This window comes from Trichinella spiralis, assembly GCF_000181795.1.
Source record: "Trichinella spiralis strain ISS 195 chromosome Unknown Scfld610, whole genome shotgun sequence".
NCBI classification, from domain to species: domain Eukaryota; kingdom Metazoa; phylum Nematoda; class Enoplea; order Trichinellida; family Trichinellidae; genus Trichinella; species Trichinella spiralis.
In genome coordinates, this window is record NW_003527549.1 from 469,548 (window position 1) to 486,729 (window position 17,182).

The 17,182-nt window shown below is 37.9% G+C and overlaps 13 protein-coding genes across 13 annotated transcripts; 5 read left to right on the forward strand and 8 right to left on the reverse strand.

The window, feature by feature from the left end:
• Positions 1-16: 16 nt before the first annotated feature.
• On the reverse strand, positions 17-1,054 carry Tsp_09932 (hypothetical protein). The gene is made up of 4 exons (XM_003370673.1): positions 1,026-1,054; positions 584-781; positions 224-542; positions 17-151 (listed from the first exon to the last, which is right to left on the reverse strand). Exons 1-4 carry the CDS (start codon positions 1,052-1,054, stop codon positions 17-19), a joined length of 681 nt encoding a protein of 226 aa, XP_003370721.1.
• Positions 1,055-1,401: 347 nt separating this feature from the next.
• Positions 1,402-1,882, reverse strand: Tsp_09933 (putative MSP domain protein). Its single transcript, XM_003370674.1, has 2 exons — positions 1,748-1,882; positions 1,402-1,578 (listed from the first exon to the last, which is right to left on the reverse strand). The coding sequence occupies exons 1-2, from the start codon at positions 1,880-1,882 to the stop codon at positions 1,402-1,404; spliced, it is 312 nt and encodes a 103-aa protein (XP_003370722.1).
• Positions 1,883-1,904: 22 nt separating this feature from the next.
• On the forward strand, positions 1,905-3,705 carry Tsp_09934 (putative MSP domain protein). Its single transcript, XM_003370675.1, has 4 exons — positions 1,905-1,997; positions 2,469-2,729; positions 2,838-3,135; positions 3,206-3,705. Exons 1-4 carry the CDS (start codon positions 1,905-1,907, stop codon positions 3,703-3,705), a joined length of 1,152 nt encoding a protein of 383 aa, XP_003370723.1.
• Positions 3,706-3,834: 129 nt separating this feature from the next.
• Tsp_09935 (putative MSP domain protein) lies at positions 3,835-4,195 on the forward strand. Its single transcript, XM_003370676.1, has 2 exons — positions 3,835-3,898; positions 3,933-4,195. The coding sequence occupies exons 1-2, from the start codon at positions 3,835-3,837 to the stop codon at positions 4,193-4,195; spliced, it is 327 nt and encodes a 108-aa protein (XP_003370724.1).
• A 264-nt stretch (positions 4,196-4,459) lies between these two features.
• Tsp_09936 (reverse transcriptase family protein) lies at positions 4,460-6,350 on the forward strand. The gene is made up of 3 exons (XM_003370677.1): positions 4,460-4,901; positions 4,935-5,555; positions 5,722-6,350. Exons 1-3 carry the CDS (start codon positions 4,460-4,462, stop codon positions 6,348-6,350), a joined length of 1,692 nt encoding a protein of 563 aa, XP_003370725.1.
• A 160-nt stretch (positions 6,351-6,510) lies between these two features.
• On the reverse strand, positions 6,511-7,137 carry Tsp_09937 (hypothetical protein). Its single transcript, XM_003370678.1, has 3 exons — positions 7,047-7,137; positions 6,643-6,845; positions 6,511-6,591 (listed from the first exon to the last, which is right to left on the reverse strand). The coding sequence occupies exons 1-3, from the start codon at positions 7,135-7,137 to the stop codon at positions 6,511-6,513; spliced, it is 375 nt and encodes a 124-aa protein (XP_003370726.1).
• Positions 7,138-9,426: 2,289 nt separating this feature from the next.
• Positions 9,427-9,912, reverse strand: Tsp_09938 (hypothetical protein). The gene is made up of 3 exons (XM_003370679.1): positions 9,909-9,912; positions 9,722-9,855; positions 9,427-9,591 (listed from the first exon to the last, which is right to left on the reverse strand). Exons 1-3 carry the CDS (start codon positions 9,910-9,912, stop codon positions 9,427-9,429), a joined length of 303 nt encoding a protein of 100 aa, XP_003370727.1.
• Positions 9,913-9,977: 65 nt separating this feature from the next.
• On the forward strand, positions 9,978-10,770 carry Tsp_09939 (conserved hypothetical protein). The gene is made up of 5 exons (XM_003370680.1): positions 9,978-10,079; positions 10,123-10,312; positions 10,386-10,460; positions 10,547-10,605; positions 10,705-10,770. The coding sequence occupies exons 1-5, from the start codon at positions 9,978-9,980 to the stop codon at positions 10,768-10,770; spliced, it is 492 nt and encodes a 163-aa protein (XP_003370728.1).
• A 178-nt stretch (positions 10,771-10,948) lies between these two features.
• Positions 10,949-11,452, reverse strand: Tsp_09940 (conserved hypothetical protein). Its single transcript, XM_003370681.1, has 3 exons — positions 11,339-11,452; positions 11,211-11,300; positions 10,949-11,107 (listed from the first exon to the last, which is right to left on the reverse strand). The coding sequence occupies exons 1-3, from the start codon at positions 11,450-11,452 to the stop codon at positions 10,949-10,951; spliced, it is 363 nt and encodes a 120-aa protein (XP_003370729.1).
• Positions 11,453-12,148: 696 nt separating this feature from the next.
• Tsp_09941 (putative BRCA1 C Terminus (BRCT) domain protein) lies at positions 12,149-14,524 on the reverse strand. The gene is made up of 9 exons (XM_003370682.1): positions 14,347-14,524; positions 13,505-13,624; positions 13,324-13,400; positions 13,108-13,195; positions 12,916-13,040; positions 12,653-12,857; positions 12,435-12,581; positions 12,265-12,379; positions 12,149-12,203 (listed from the first exon to the last, which is right to left on the reverse strand). The coding sequence occupies exons 1-9, from the start codon at positions 14,522-14,524 to the stop codon at positions 12,149-12,151; spliced, it is 1,110 nt and encodes a 369-aa protein (XP_003370730.1).
• A 232-nt stretch (positions 14,525-14,756) lies between these two features.
• Positions 14,757-15,211, reverse strand: Tsp_09942 (conserved hypothetical protein). The gene is made up of 3 exons (XM_003370683.1): positions 15,074-15,211; positions 14,911-15,032; positions 14,757-14,859 (listed from the first exon to the last, which is right to left on the reverse strand). The coding sequence occupies exons 1-3, from the start codon at positions 15,209-15,211 to the stop codon at positions 14,757-14,759; spliced, it is 363 nt and encodes a 120-aa protein (XP_003370731.1).
• A 99-nt stretch (positions 15,212-15,310) lies between these two features.
• Tsp_09943 (conserved hypothetical protein) lies at positions 15,311-16,273 on the reverse strand. Its single transcript, XM_003370684.1, has 4 exons — positions 16,015-16,273; positions 15,823-15,956; positions 15,456-15,772; positions 15,311-15,380 (listed from the first exon to the last, which is right to left on the reverse strand). Exons 1-4 carry the CDS (start codon positions 16,271-16,273, stop codon positions 15,311-15,313), a joined length of 780 nt encoding a protein of 259 aa, XP_003370732.1.
• Positions 16,274-16,287: 14 nt separating this feature from the next.
• Positions 16,288-17,106, forward strand: Tsp_09944 (hypothetical protein). The gene is given in 5 exon segments (XM_003370685.1): positions 16,288-16,298; positions 16,419-16,434; positions 16,521-16,683; positions 16,708-16,899; positions 16,919-17,106. The coding sequence occupies 5 exon segments, from the start codon at positions 16,288-16,290 to the stop codon at positions 17,104-17,106; spliced, it is 570 nt and encodes a 189-aa protein (XP_003370733.1).
• The last annotated feature ends 76 nt before the right edge of the window (positions 17,107-17,182 follow it).

Below are 17,182 nucleotides of genomic sequence, written 5' to 3' on the forward strand. Positions count from 1 at the left end.
GGGTATGTGGTGTCCCTCAATGTTCGTGGCAAGTGGAAGAAGATCGACCGTCAACCGGAGGTCGATGACCGGGTGAAGGAGATGAAGGGTAGAAGGCAGAGACTAGTGGTTCATTTCGACCGGCTGAAGCCGTACCACGGCTCGCGGCAGCCTGGGGAAGGACAGCAAAAACCACGGGAAAAGAGGAAGACCCAGAGACCCCCCTGGATGCGGGACTTCATACATGACCCGATGGACGAGCACGGGACGTGCTCATAGTAAAGGGGGCAGTAGTGTAACAACCTTTGCTGTACGGCGGCGTTGCTAATTGCAGGTCCAGCTGAGGCAGACGCCGAACCGCAGCAATAAATCCCCACCGAAGGAATCGTGGAGCTGTTTTGTTCACGCGATGGTATGGCTCGATCAGCCAAGCTCCGAACGGCTCGCGGCCTGGTAACCAGGTCGGTGCGTTCGCTGGTGTTGCTGGAACCAGGAGCGGATTGATGGACTTTGTCCATCGGGGGAGAGGCTGTTGGAAACGGGAGGTACAGTAATCCCAGTACCTGAAGATCAACAGTTAGTCGTTGTTGACGAGGTTAAAAACGAAACCAGTGCGAGCGTGCGATCAAGTGAAGTGTGATTATCGCAGACGAAGCTACGATCTGAACGTGTGACCATCACTTCGTTGGAATCGAGTCTGTCTCGTCCTGAATCACAATAAAGTTTGAATATTAATTTGTGATTGTTTTCCTTGTGTCGACCCGCTCTTCGGCTTTGCTGTGAGTCAATCTGAACTGCGCGTCTGAAAATCAATAAGAATACAGTCCACTGCCAGTTGGGATAATTGTGTCGCCAACATATATAATATATATATATAGCATAAATAAAGGTGGAATATATTTAAAGAAAACAAGAATTTAACATCTTGCTATATTACTGTTCTTCTCATTTTATCACTGTTTACAATTTTTAGCATCAATTATTTCATTTTGTTTTGTCATTAAGATTCCTTCACACACGAAATACAATTCAAAATTTATTTTTACTTGGAGTTATTCATATTCTTCACTTCCATATTCTTTTCTGATGCTGTTTACTTCCACATTAATACGATATACATTCAAATATTTAGCTTTAAAGTTAAATATAGGTAATGACATGTTGCACTACAGTAAAATGCAATCAGGTTCAATTAATCTTTGCAACGAATTATTTAATTATAATTATCATTGTTGAAATAGGGCCAGCGTGTAACGAGCCGCTCCCTGGAGCATGCTCGTCCGCTTCTTCCACCAGATTATTGGTGCGTCCGACGCTATTTGGCGACGGGCCGGTATTAACCGGTGCATTTCCGTCTCGCGCTTTCCTGATGGCATAGCGACAATCAAACGACAAACAATGAGTTTATACTTTATTAAACAATCAATAAGGGCCGACGACGATGATAAATCGAAAACGCTTCCTTCGCCACTTGCCAACTCCACCGTAGGCTACCGTAATCCGCCTCCGATCTTCATGTCCATTTCTTCCTACGGCAACTTTAGTTTTCCTTCTCTTCGCTTTCTGCAGGAATAGTTTCGTTAGTTCGGTCCATGTTCGCTACAAAAAAATCTACAACGAAATCTATTAGTACTGAATATTGAAACCTGATATTCGATATACTGTAATCACCCGTGGATATTGTAGCGGACGTGAACCGAGTTAACGACTTTATTCCTGCAGAAAACGAAGAGGAGGAAAGATAAAGCTACCGTATGAAGAATTAGACATGAAGATCAGAGGAGGAGTACGGTATCAGTTGTTTACATGTATAGGTGGCAGTTGGCAAGTAGCCAGGGAAGCGTTTCGGTATATCATCGTCATCGGTCCTTGCCTTTGATTGTTTAATAAAGTATATACTCATTGTTTGTCGTTTGATTGTCGCAATGCCATCGGGAAAGCGTGAGACAGAAAGGAAAGGAAACGCGCCGGTCAATACCGGCCCATCGCCAAATAGCGACGGACGCACAAATAATACGGTGGAAGAAGCGGACGAGCATGCTCGAGGGAGCGGCCCGTTACAATATATATAGATACGCGTGTGCGTGGGTGAGACATATACGTATTCCTTGTCTGTTAATAAACTTAGTCCTCTCAATCGTTTCTTCCTGTTTCTTTAAATACTCTCTGTGGCTGCTGCGTTTTGCTAGTCTTACGGCTGCTATCTGGATTTAAATAATAACACAAATTAGCTAACGAATCTTCAACAGGTTATGGACCCATCACGCTTCCTCTGCGCAACTATGTTTTAAGCTAAACTGTAAAAGATCATTTGTGTTTTGCGTGTTAGGCAGCGGATTCATTTGAAGTGTGTTTGTTGTTTGTCGACGTTGTTTGCAATTTAGAGTCTACTGAGACAACGTGCACGAGGAAACGCTGAGCAAATCTTAACACTGCTGAATCCTGAAATTATCAACACAAGACATGGAATCTGATAAGTGCTGATTCAGCTTAACGGAGAGAATTACTCTCGATGGAAGTTTGAAATTGAAGCTGTTCTGGATGCAAGGGACTGTCTTGATGTTGTCAGCGGAGAGACAATTTGTCCACCAAAAGATGAGAGTGAGATCAAGGCTTGGAAAAAGAGGGATGCTCTTGCCCGTAGCATCATCTCGCGATTGTTGGATGATTTTCATCACGCATTCATCCGTTCATGCAAGACGTCTAAAGAGATGATGAACTGCATTGTCAGAATCAAGGAACAGGCAACGGTAAGCAGTAAGCTCTTGGTTTTGTCAGAATTTCACGCGTATGTATAACCTGGAATGAACATTGCTTCGTTTATTGCTGGACTAAATGTCATCCTCAACAAGATGCAGTCACTTCAAATCGAGTTAGATGATGAAATAATCATCGGGAAAGTTATCCAGTGTCTTCCTTCTGATTTTGACTCCTTTCGGCAGTCTTGCAGACTTTCAGCACCGAAAACTGTCACTCTTTCGGATTTGACTTCCCAGTTGCTTTCCTGTGAATCAGATCAACTTTGTCGTTCTATGCAAGCGGTGTCCATCGGAGAAGCCTTAGTTGGAAAGAGAACAACCTCAAAAGAACCCAACGAGAATTCTAAGAAGGGAAATACTGAATGTTGGAATTGTAAGAAAAAGGGGGACATTCGCAGTGAGTGCTGAAGTCAAAGGAAATTGAATTCTTCGACACAAAGACAGAACCAAATCACTGAATAGAACAGGAATCGTCGCACACTCATGGTTAGATATTCGTCAGGAGCCCAATGACGGATGGCTCGCTGATTCTGGAGCGTTCAAGCACATTACCAGGAACCGACATTGGTTCTCAACATTAGAGATTATTGAGCCACAAGGAGTGCGGATTGGGAACGACAAAATGATATATGCTGTTGGAATTGGAACTATAGATGTCGAAGTGTTCAATGGAAAGCAGTGGATTGCGTCTGTACTCAATGACGTTCTCTACGTTCCAGAGTTTGGGTCTAGCTGTTTGTTTAGCCTTGGGGCTGCAGCTGCTCGTGGATACAAAATCATGATAGACAACTACAACATCCGTTTGGTGATGAATAATAGAACAGAACTGGTTGGATACAAAGATGGAGATCTGTATACTCTATTAATCCGTCGATTATCAGACAACACCTCGATGTCTGCAATGTTCACAGAAGGGGAAACACTCGTTCGAACTTTGGCATCAACGACTTGGACACATCAGTGTTGAGAAAATCAAAACTATGATGCAACGGAACCTTGTTGACGGGCTGCGTGGGACAGCAGAAGAAAAGTTCTTTTGCGAGGGGTGCGTTTTTGGTTCAATGACACGAAAGCCCCATAAAGAAGTCACTGAACGATGACAATCTGTTCCTGGAGAGATACTTCATGCGGATGTCTGTGGACCTTTTATCCATCCATCGGTTGGTGGTAATCGTTATTTCATCTGCTTCCAAGATGAGTCATCAGGATACCGCAAGGTTTACTTTATGAAAACAAAGGACGAGGTCCTACGATGCCTCAAGATTGCTCTGCATGAAATCAAGCAAGAAACTGGACGTGGCGTGCAAACGATTCGAACAGACGGAGCGACTGAATTTGCCAACAGAGAATTTGATAACCTTCTCACAGAGAAGAAAATTGTGCATAAAAAGAGCCCGCCTTATACTCCTAAGTGTAATGGGATGGCCGAAAGAGAAAACAGAACACTTGTTGAATAGGCAAGGTCGCTGCTGCATGTGAGAAATTTGCCAAGGTGTCTCTGGGCTGAAGCAGTACATACTGCTGCCTATCTCTTGAATCGCATCCCAAATCGGAAAGAAACAACAAAAACAGTATGAAAAATGATTTGGAAAGCGACCAACTGTTGAGCATTTGCAGATTTTTATCTGTGATGCATATGTACAAATTCCTGACCAGCATCGAAAGAAATTCGATCGAAGAGCCAGAAAGTTATTTTTGTTGGCTATGGACCGAGTAACAAAATGTTTAGAGTTTTTGATGATACTAATAAGCATCGAGTGGATAAAGTGACGGATGTCAAATTTAACGAGTCTCTTCAGAAGAGACTGGTGCTTATTGATGGAGAAGAAGATAGCTGGATGCAGACTGCAGATAAGGATGAAGATGATTTTCTCGAAGAGGACATCACAGATGACAAGACAGAGAAGAGGGGGCCTGGACGACCGTCCGGAAGCAGAAACAAGATAAAGGTGATCAGCAATCCCCGTAAAATGGAACTTCGCTCAAAATCAACGGATAGGACAGCAGTGCTTGCTGCGGCGGATCCTTTGACGGAAGAAGAAGCTTTGGAAGGAGCAAACGCTGAGAAGTGGAAGGAGGCAATACTTGAAGAAATCAGCGCCCTTCACATGAATAATACCTGGATCTTAACTGACCTGCCAGCTGACCGGAAGACAGTACAATGTAAGTAGGTTTTTAAAAGTAAGACAAATTCAGATGGAGAGGTCAGTAAATACAAAGCTCGACTTGTGGCAAAAGGGTATAGTCAACGAGCTGAAATTGACTATTTCGAAACATTTGCACCCGTAGTTCTATATGAATCAGTTCGAACACTTTTGGCCATAGCTGCTGATGAGGATCTGGAAATACTGCAGTTTGACGTAAAAACAGCATTCCTTCATGGAAAAATTGATGAGATTATTTTTATGGAACAGCCACCGTGTTTTAATGATGGATCAGGACGAGTATGCAAGCTCCAGCGAGCTCTGTACGGACTGAAACAAGCACCGAGAGCTTGGAACAAGCGGTTGAATGATTTTCTGCTCACGTTAAATTTACAGCGAGCAGCAGCAGACTCCTGCCTCTATGTATCAGCACCTGGAGCTGAGTGTCGCATCGTTCTCAGATTGTATGTAGACGATGGCCTTCTCTGTTGTTGGAGTCTGACAGTTCTCAAAGAACTAGTCAAGAAACTGGATGCTGAATTTGAAATTACTATCGGAGTTCCTTCTAATTTTGTTGGCTTAGAGATTTATCGGGACCGCAGTAAAAGTACTATAGCCATCGGACAGAAGAATTACATCAAGAGGGTACTACTGAAATTCAAGATGGGAAGCTGTAAGTCAGTTGCAACTCTGGGGGATCCTTCAATAAAACTGTCAAAAGATATGGCGCCATCAACTGACGATGAAAGAAATCAGATGCAACTGATACCATATCGAGCTGCCGTTGGATCTCTAATTTTTCTGAATTAACTGCACCCGACCGGACATTTCCTTTGAAGTATCGAAAGTCGCTCTGTTTGCTGAAAATCCAGGACTAAGTCACTGGAAAGCAGTAAAACGAATTTTCCGTTATATAAATGGGACTAAATATCTAAAACTGGTATACTGTTCGAATTTGAATAGAGACAAAATTGGAATTCCCTCGATGGAAAATCAGCATCAACTAATTGCTTTTTGTGACAGTGATTGGGCTGGAGATGCAGATAATCGCCGATCAACCGTCGGATACATTATGACATTCTGTAATGGACCTGTCGCGTGGTCATCAAGAGTGCAAAAGACGATCGCACTATCGACTCACGATCGACGACGATCGGTAGAAGCTGAATACATGGCATTAACTGAAGGTGTTAAGGAAGTGAAATGGATTCGCCAACTGTTAATGGATTTGGGAAGGAATCAGGTAATTCCAACTCTTCTTTTCAGTGATAATCAAGGTGCAGCGTTCTTGACAAAGAATCCACAACATCACAGATGGACAAAGCATATTGATATACGCTACCACTTCATACGAACTGAGCAAGAACAAGGTGTAGTCAGTGTTGAATACACACCTTCTGATAAACAACCAGCAGATATGCTGACATATTTACTCTCTGATCCACGACATTTAAAATGCCGACTATAGAGCTCTCAGTACAGCATGTACCTGAGTGTCCTGACATACAGTATACCCGATATTTGAATTTGTTATTATTACGTCATCATTGATCTGAACGCGTTACTTGCACGCACGCGATTCTCTCCTTCTCTCCCTTTTTCCTTCTTCACTTTGTTTCTGATCGTCGTTATCCACGATACCGACAAATGCTGGGTATGAATGTAGATCCAGTCAGCTCAGAGGGGGTGTTGAAATAGAGCCAACGGATCTACAACGAAATCTATTACTATTGAATGTTGAAACCTGATATTCGATATACTGTAATCATCCGTGGATATATATAGATACGCGTGTGCGTGAGTGAGATATACATAATGTATTCCTGGTCTGTTAATAAACTTAGTCCTCTCAGTCGTTTCTTTTTGTGTTTCTTTAAATACTCTCTGTGACTGCTGTGTTTGTATTTGCAAGTTTTACAGCTGCTATCTGGATATACATAACAACACAGATCAGCTAACGAATCTTCAACAATCATTCATTTAATTATTAAAATTTTAAATTAAAGTAAATTTTTACTATATAAAAGAAAGAACTGGATTTTGAAATAAGTTTTCAGTTCCATTTCTATAGGCTATGTCACTTTTGAACTTTTCCAAGCTCTCTCAGTGAAGGTTCTTTGTAATCAAAGAATTCCAAAATTATTTGAGAAAGATCACAAAAAACGACTTAAACAACCACCGGACTTCAGTGTAAATGAGCAGGCGATTGAATTCTTCGTCATTTTGTTCGCACAACTGGCTGAATAATCTGTCATTTAAAAGAATGCTTCTGATTTTGTTTATTGCCGCAATGGTGTATCCAAAAGAGCAATGCAAACGTTCAGTAAGGCGTTTTGCGACTAGATGTTGTCGGTGAATTACGCAATGCACCGCCAGTACATCCGTCGCTGAATTTTTCAGTTGCGCAATGAATAGAATTTACGGTGGCAGTCTACCATTGCCGGAGCGCCATCTGTTGCAACCGTTAGCAAATTCTTACTATATAAAAGAAAATTTAAATTTAAAGAAAAAAATATTCCTCTTTTTTTCTTTAAAAAAATTTTTCAACGACAAGAAATATCGATCGCCCTGTCGTGTCTGTTTCCAATAGCCTGGCAAACAATATCTCTTCGTTTAATTTTGCTTCTTTCATAAATCGAAAGTAAGTGAGCTAACAAATAGTAAAGCTTCATTCCTTGGCAAAGTTGATTCATCCATCTGTAACAAAAACTGTGCACTCTTCAAAAAATTGCACAACGCATCTGCCACATCAATTCAGCGTTGCACTGTAGTATTGCTGGAAGGAATTTTCTTGATCATGTCCATTGCCAGCTTGTGCAACACGGTATGCACATCCTCACTAACGGCCGGGAGGATTAATTTATCGTCAGGAGTATGTGGCTTACCAGTTTTGGCAATCAGTAGAGAGACGTTGTAGAAGGCTCACATTCTGTGTCGCAGAAGAGAACATAGTTGTTAAAGTTGTTCGCGCATGAAATTTGCCTCGAAGTGATTGAAAATAATACAAATCTTTTTATGCCTTGTTTTCGTGAACTTTTCTGAAATGTTCAGGTAATCCTGGAGGTTTTATTGCTTCATTAAAAAAAACACTTTTTCACTAATCAGGTACATTGGTTTTAAGTGGGCATTCAGGCGTGTTTTCAGGTGAAGGAATAAAGCCGTACTTTAGATACTCGATGTTAGACTGTCGGCATTTCTTTTTTGTGTCTCCCATGGTTGTGTCAGCAAAAAAAATTAATAACCTTATGTCTAACACTGGGTACAACTACTTTTACTGAGTAACAACGATCAACTAACACAAATGTGGTAAATAGTTGCGTTCACTAAATTATTCTCTTTTGAGAAATCTTTTCTCAGTATCTTCTAATGATTAGATTAGAATCTATGCAAATTTGCTTTTGGCAGGAACAACAACTTTGACCAGATGTCATTTGATTCCCCTGTTTTTCTCAAACTCTGAACAACAGCGACAACATCGTATAGTTGTCACAACTTTGGTGATATGTCGAAATCAGATAGATGGACACTGAGGCTGCTCAGATAAAAGCCAAAGACACAACTGCATGAACCAACAACTGCCAAATTAACTCCGGTGAACAAAACGCGCATTCAGTTCACCACCGCAAATATAAATATGAGCGAAGAAGATGAATGCAGAGAGTCATACTACAGATAAATGTAAACACAAAACATCAATCAATATTCCCAAAATCACTACTGAACAAATATCAATATAAACACAAAGCATAAAATATACTGTGTTCAAATCTCTCCCCCCCTGCTAACCTCCATATGCTTCTTTATTTTTCAGCCTTCCACTGCCATCAAGGGATACATTTTGGGAATTACTGCTTTAATCTGTTGCGTTGTTGTATGTTATTTTGTATATCTTCGGCGAAAAACGAACGAGGTCATAAGGTCACTATAAATTGCACTGACCGACGTGATAGTCTTGAAACGGATTCAAATCCGCCGACCAACAATGGCAGCACGTTGCAGTTATTACCGGCATGCAAAATATTAAAAATTGCTTATCATTTGCAAATAAGGAAGAAAAATAATAATGGAAACATTTTTTGCTCAAACAGAAATGTTTTATTTCGAAAATAAAAAACGAAAAGGAAAAACATCAACTGGTAATAATTTTCTAGTAATAATTTGGAACGTTTTTTTTGCATGGAAATTTGTACGATAAGAATCAAGAAAATTTGTTTGTAAACGAATTAATTTTTTCCACTTTCTTCATTTTTTCAGAAGTAATTTTATTTTTGTTCATTTATTTGTCAAGTATTGAAGAAGAAGAAGAAGAAACATGCCAAAAGTTTTGCAAAATAAATTATAATCAAAAGCGAATGAAGTATTTTTATTTTGATAAAAAAAACGAAATCCAAACGAAGTTCATGCAAATGAAAATGTTTTGGAGTAAAAAATTGAAATTGAAAAAAGTTTTTTTTTTGCCAATTTTGTTTGCTGCTTTTGATAAAATAGAAATGATTACGTTGTTGTGAGGCTGAAATTTAAATGGGTCCGGTGGAAAATTGGCTTCAACTTGATTCTCGACGAAGGTGGACGTGAGTGCTTGTTGAAGTGTACGTGGAGAGGGACACAGGCTTTCCGTCGTGTGAAATCTTCTTGAAAATAAAGGACCAATCTGAATCACACCAGCGGTTCTGTTGAATTCCATTGTTGTACTTGTCAGTGACAGTCAACTGTATTTTGGTAAAATCAAGTTTTGTACAGTTGACCTAAATTTTGTCCCGGTATCGAAAAAAGCCTTGGGCGACATGACCGCTTGGCTGGCCCCCAAAAGCGGACAAATGTTCTGCCCAGTTTCCCAACTGAACCGCCGCTGCTTGTCATTTCAGGCCAATTTCTGCCTTCTCGCTTCCCATTCTCTGTTGTCATAGAAGAAGCAGCATAATCAAAAACGACGACGATAACAACAACACCAACACCAGCAGATGAGTACAAAACTGCCAAATTTTTACAATTAAATTCAATTGAAAAAATTCATTCACTCGATCACTCATTTCAATTGAACAAAAAACTGAAAGTGGTGTGATATTCAATTTTCTGCGCGTGTGAATATTTTTCCATGGCCAAAGTCGAAGTCAGGATTAAATATTGCTGCTGCTGTGGATTGAACATCGCAACTTTGTTAGTTGCTTTGTACAGTTTGGTAGAAAACTGCCTTCATGTCATTCATTCATTTGCTCTTATTTGAGCTTTTATTTGTTTAGTTTATTTACATTTTATTCCTCGGCTTGGCTTCTTGGAGCATATGGCGAATCAATAACAATATCCCTGATCCTCAGCCGTCCACTATTGCACTGGCCAAAGTTTCCATTGATGACAACACTGTCGTTCTTGTGGACCCATACTTCGACACGCTCGGTTTGTACACTGAAGAGTTGAAATATGGAGTTGGAGGTGAATTTAGACAAAAACAAAAACAAATTTTTCATCATCTCTTCTTTTTCTATTTGAAATTTTACATTTTCAGTTCGATATCCTGTTTTACTGATAAACATATTAATTTTCTTGGCAATACTCGTGGCTACAGTATTACTTCTAATTGGTATTTGCACGGTATATACATGTGTACAATTAATTTCTCATTTTGTTTCTCTTCATTAACATCATGCATTCTGATTTAACAATTAGAACATTTCTTGGCTACTGTTGCCGTGGATTGGAATGGTATCACTCGACGTAGTTCGCGGGTTCATCTCTTGCATTTTGATCTTTGTTTTGTCAGCAGTCAGTCCAGTTCATACTAGCTGTTATATTCTTTTCTTTTTAACAAATTGCACATATTTTAGGGCGATGTGCGAAAAATTGCTGTTGGCATATTTTTTCTCGGACTTCAACTGTTTCACGTAAGTTAATCTGTTTTTTTTCCCAGTGAATCATGAATATTGAACTTGATTTTCTCAAAACAACGGTACAGTGTGCTTTGTTTGAAACCGGTTTTTCCAGTAGACTTTTGCTTTACTATTCCATCCATTTTAAACATAACGGGGCGTGTTTTTTTTCTTACATTTAAACTTCGCTCGGCAATTGCTTTCACAACGCCAGTGTCATACATTTGAACCGATGATACTTCTCTTCACCAGTTTTCCTTCTCATCATACAGTCGTTGAAATTTTCAACCGCACTTTTCACTTTAAATGTAATTCCAACACATTTTGCATAAACTAGATACAATTTGAATTTGCCAATTTTCTCCACAACAAAAACAATATATAAAATGGAAAGGGAGCAGGAAAAATCCATTAGCATTAAAAATCATTAAATTCACTTGCTGAACGTACGTTTTTCTACATACAATATAAGAAAAACTCGTTAGAAATTCCAATACGTCGTTGTTTTCGAATTGAGACATTGCAATGTAAAATGTTAACAATGAAACACATGTCTTAATAATTTTGATTATTATAAAAGTTGTTGTTACACTGGTGTTTCTGTGAAGGTAGACATTTTGCCCACAACAACAGTCAACCTGAGAGCAATAGTAAATAGACCATAAAGTTGTTGATTTAAAATTTCCAATTTTGATGATATCTTCATTTTGACAAATTCATTTGCATCGACTAATAATGAGGGACATTTTAAATCTTTTTCAAATTATACCATTGTTGGTGATTTGCATTTATTTATTCCAAATTTGAGTGATGCTCAATTCGACCTTGCTTTCATCAAAGCACTACCCTATTCACTAGACATTATCAATTGTCAATTCAAACTAGTCTATTGTTATGCATAAAGTAATGAATAATGAAATTTGATACTGAATCTCATCTGAGTCAAATCGATGAAAACAGTATCACAGTATTTCACATGAAGAGAAAATTTGTATCCAATTAAAATACTCCTGACAGCTGGAATTCTTGAACAAAGTGCAATAAATGTTATATAATAAAGATATTTGGAAAAACTAGCAAATCGATTTATGACTCATACAGAGGGTAAAAAACTTGCTTTATAACCGGGTCAAGGCGTGGAGTATCGATGTTAATTTGAAAATGGGAATTTCCGTCGAATTGTGGTCATCTGACTGAAATTAAATACATGCCTCTGATCAGAATGTATGCCGATGACAGAAATTTCCAAACAAAGTAGAATAACATCAATTTCATTCACGTATTGCATCATATTTTTCGTAAACAGGAGCAGGATTTGAAAAAAACAACTTAAACAACAAATAATTTTCATTCAATCATTACGCGTTTTAATGACAACCAAAAAAATTTCCTTCGTTCACCATTAACCAGCTAGAGTACAGTCCAACATTTTCATTTTATTCTCTTCCGTATAATTTCTAAAATTTAAATTTATTTATTAAATTCCAGACTTTTCATCATTACTAAAAAAATGCCTACTTATCACGACGATTCATTAGTAAGTATGGTTTAATCGAAAGCAATTTGTAACGCGCTATACATCTGTAAATGTAACTTACATCGAGAGTAACAATGCGATAGCGAATATAAATCTCTAGAATGAACTAAAATCAGAATTGCCATAATGAAAGAATGCAATGAATTTTAACCTGTAAATTTATTCAAAATTCCAAAATTTATATTTCGACAACTTGCAATGATAAAACAATTCTGACAGGTTGCTTTCTTGCGAAGTAGATCATTAATGTTTTTGTGTACAATACCACCTCCAGTGGTCACTAAATTGCAAATGGCAGCTGAAAATAAATTATTTAAATTTGAAATTTTTATAAACAAAAATACATAAAATGAGAATTAATAATCCCACCTTTTGAAATATCAGTGAATGGCCCACAGCAGAAGAAATGCAAATCGTTAAAAGGAGGTAACCTGTTCACACGGTAACTTCGACAACTAACTTTCCCAGCAACTTCATATATAATATTATTATTCACATTTCTGCAAATTGTAGACATGTGTGAAAAATTTTCCTCAACTTCTGAATTTAAAACATTTGTTATTTCAAAATTTTCCTGAAATAGTGCGATGATAAAAATTTATTTCTAATCAATCTATTAACAACTTTTATACCGGTGGAAGCAATTTCCCTTTATTCACAGATTGCACAATCCAAAATTCCGAGAGGACCCATTTTTCAGCTATAAGGGCTTGTAAAAGTTTCAGCGTTTTTCTACATAATCGATCTGATTTGGCTTCTGCATTTCAATTTAAATCAAAGTTGACTGAAATTTCTAATAAATCGAAAAACAGAAAAATGCTCACCACAACCAACGATCAAATGAGTTACAGAATCGGTCCACTCTGGCGAAAAGTCTGCATTATACATGTAGCAAAACCTTCGAAGATATTTCTGAAATGATGAATTACATCTTACAGAACAAAATTTTCTTGATTTTGTTTATCTTCAATGCAAAATTTAAAATTCTGGCTAAACATTTTTTAACTGACAATTATTAGAAAAGTCAAAAACTTTCTTACAATTGTCTCTTCGTTGTAAATACGGCTTGCGCAGATGACAATTTTTTCTTCAGCAGGTATAGAGAGCAAAGACGTTGCTGAAAACATGTAAGCATAAAATAACAAATAAACCACTTGTGCAGTTCATCCTTACAACTTTTTACGGTTGAATTTCCACTTTCAGTAGACGTACTTAACAAACTTGAATAAGCATTATAAGATGTTTCAAGTGAATTTATTGTTATACTATGCGAATTATACGTTCTGTGACTGCTGAATATTTGAGAAATTCGACTCATCCCTAGCCAAGCTTGTTTCACCTCTTAAATTAGACCATAATACGTGTTAAAATATTACCTCATTGTACAGCACTGGCAATTTTATGGAAGAAACGATTAACAACATAATTTCACTCTAGAATGAACAAGTATATATTATAAGGAATATCCACTTACCAATAAATTTATTAAACTTGTAATGATAAAAAAATAATAAATAATCAGCGGACTAAAAAACCGGTACACTCAGTTGATTTGAAAATTAAAATGAATGCCTACTGTAAGTGTAAGGAATGCAAGGAAACATTTACAGTATTCATTTTTTGAATCAGTTTTTGATTTGGGATTACTTTATACATTGATTTAATTAAAATTAATCTTTCAATTAATTTCACTTATTCCAGACTAAGCATAATTTTACTTATTATTTTTCAGATATCGCTTATTTTAATTGTCACGGCCAAATTTCAATCTATGCGAGCCGAAGAGAAAGGAACAAATTATAAGGTAAAACTTGATGAATTGTCGACGAGATGAGGAATTTTTATTTTATTTAGGCAAGGTCTGTAATAGCTGACAGTGTTCATATGTATCCAGGTCTATCTGCTCCCTATCCCTACAGCAGGACTCAACGCTACCCAGCAACTTATCCAAATAATTATGGTACTTATCACCCCGGTGACAATCAGTATGCAAGAATGAATAAATACCCATCTTCCAGTATGTAGATAATTAACAATTTGAACTTTTCGTCTACTCTGCAGACCGTTTAACAATTCACATACTTTTAGTTTCCTCTGCAAAGCCGGTGGACTATTCAAAACACTCACCTTCTCAATACTACAGTAATCATGGCAGTCAACACAGTCGACATTACAACTATGGGATGACAATGTAAAAAGAAATATTGAAAATCCACCTGGCTTTTCATATTTATATAACATTTTCACAATTGCATCAAGGCAGCAGGTGCCATTTTTCACAAATCTTTCTAGTCAAAGATTCAAAAGTTACTAGAATTGTTAGCACACGATGCCATTATCGTTCTATTTTTCATCCATTGTATATTTGAATTCGAATTTGATTTTCAAATAAATACTAAAAAAATTTAACAATAACAAAAACAGTTTTGCAATAATAACTTTAACTTTCTATTCTGCAAAAAGATTATACACATTATTTTTCATTTTCTAGAAATTCTTCTGCCAAATGATCACAAAAGGCGACCAGCTCTTGGGCCTTCTGTTTCAACAAGTCATCCGATAACTTAACTGATATCCTAAAAAATAACAAATTAAAAAATTAATGCATCGATAATATTAGGACTAACCAATTTTCAAATTCTTTTACTTTTCTCGATTGCATGTTCTGATTCGATTCCACTAGCTCTTCGATGTCATCCCAACCTTTGGCAGACAAGTTTGCTTGTGATGCCTTCTCAGCTATTTTGTTCTACAAAAGCACAATGAAATTTATTGACAAATTAATCAAACCTTATTATTTGATAATTTCTTTCCAATTTCAAGTGCTAAAATTAAACAGTTCACCTCTAAACATGCGAGACGATAGTCTATCATCTTCAGGTGACCAAATATTTCAAGCACTACATTGTCACAGTTCAGGCTGTCCATTCGATAACCACTCAAAGTGTGAACATGACCTGCTTTCTAATAAGATAGTGTTTTCTTGAAATGGAGATGGAAAACATCATACATCTGATACGACATACATTAACAGTTGCAACATGATTGCCAACTATTCTTTGAAAAGCTTGCTTGTCTGTGTCGCATGAAAAACATTCTAAAATATGTTACTTCAAAATTTAATAAATTTCATTTTCGTAAAATCTACTTTTCAATTTCCTTTCTAGCAAACTTGAAATTTTGAGTTGCTTCTGCAAATTCAGCTTCCGTGATACACAAAATTACAATCCCTAAATTTCTTACTTGTTTCAAATCCAAAACAACTGTTTGAAAAAACCGAGCTAGAATATCGTCAGGGAGGATAATTTCTGGAAATGGAGATGTTCGACAAACATCAAAATATTTTAAAATTAAATCATGTATAAGTAAAGCCTGACAAAGACAAGTTGAAATTTGCAAAATGTGCAACATCTGTATTCGAGATGTAAACAGGCGTATAAGATTAACCAATTTACGACCACATCTACACAATATTCCAAGCAATCTAATCTAAAAACACTCTACATAGTATGGAAACTACACTGCAAGTAAAACTTTACTTTTCCTTTAACTGAAGTGATCTTTTCCATTCTAATAGCAACAACAGCATTCACAATTCTTCGAGCATCGTATACATTTTGTATATCTTTTTGAGAAAAGCCTCTCGTTGAATTTCCATACCAATTACAAAAATCTGCAAAAAACTTCTTCAGATTTTTACTTGAGTTATCTCTAAAAGTAAAGAAACTTACGAAAAATGTCGTACGTATTAACGGCAGCTTGCAGAGAATAAAACATATCTTTTGTTAAAATCTGCTTCAATTCACGAGTTTTTTCTTTCAATCGACTAAGCATTCGCTTGTCTTCAGCAAGCATTTGCTGACTCAACTTTTGGCTTTGATCAACCGTGCTTGCATTTGTAAAACGAGATTCCGTCAGTGAACGAAGAAAAGTTTCAAAAAAAGCAGGATTTCGTTGCAACTTTAATATAATACGATTCACAGGATCCATTCTTCTTTTTTACAATGCAAAACAAGTAAAATTTTCCTGTTTTTTAAAACCGTACTTACTGTAGTTCTCTGAATCAATAAAGAATTAAAGTACAATTTGATTACTGTAATCTCAAAAGTCGAAAATTAAATTAATAGGTTGTTAGAGTCAGACTAGCGACAGTAATCTGACGTTCAGGTATGAATAGACCAGACGTTCGTTTGTCCGGCCGATAAGTGAGTGGACTGTATAATAAAGAGTGGATTAGGTGTATCTTCCACGGCGTGGGCAGCGATCGGGGTCCAAAAACTCTCGTCGATGGCGATCTCCTTCGCGGACGTCTTCCGGTTCCCTAACTCCGCTAACTCTGTACGTTGCGACTGCACGCTCGAAGTGTACGAATACCCGAGCTACTACCGTTGTTCCTAACGGTAAGTCGAATGCCCTTCAATAAGGTACCCACGAGTCTCTCGCTCGATCGTCCTTCCTTGCACTTCGACTCGGTTCGTCCACACTTCCCAATTCGACTCTTCGGAATACGGCAATACTGCAACCAGTACTGCAAACCACGTATTCTAAGCCGACTTCTCGCAACCAACGCGTCCTCTTGTACAACTATCGTACCACTGACGCATACACACACAGACGTATCTCTTCTCTCTCCAGGTATATGTATATCTGGCGCGGCGCGCTTTCTAGCCCTATATATAGGGCCAGGGTCGGCGGCCCCGCGGTCGACCCAAACGCGAACCACCAATAGGCAGCTCGCTCGCGGCGGGAGCGCTCGCTATCTCCGGCGCCGATCTAAAGCCTTGTCAGTCTTCAATTATGTTGTCATGGTTCGGATCTCTTGATCCTGCGCTAATCCCTTAATAGTCACGTCATGATGGCCATTTCCACGCCCTTTGATCTGACTGCCGTCGCCGCTAT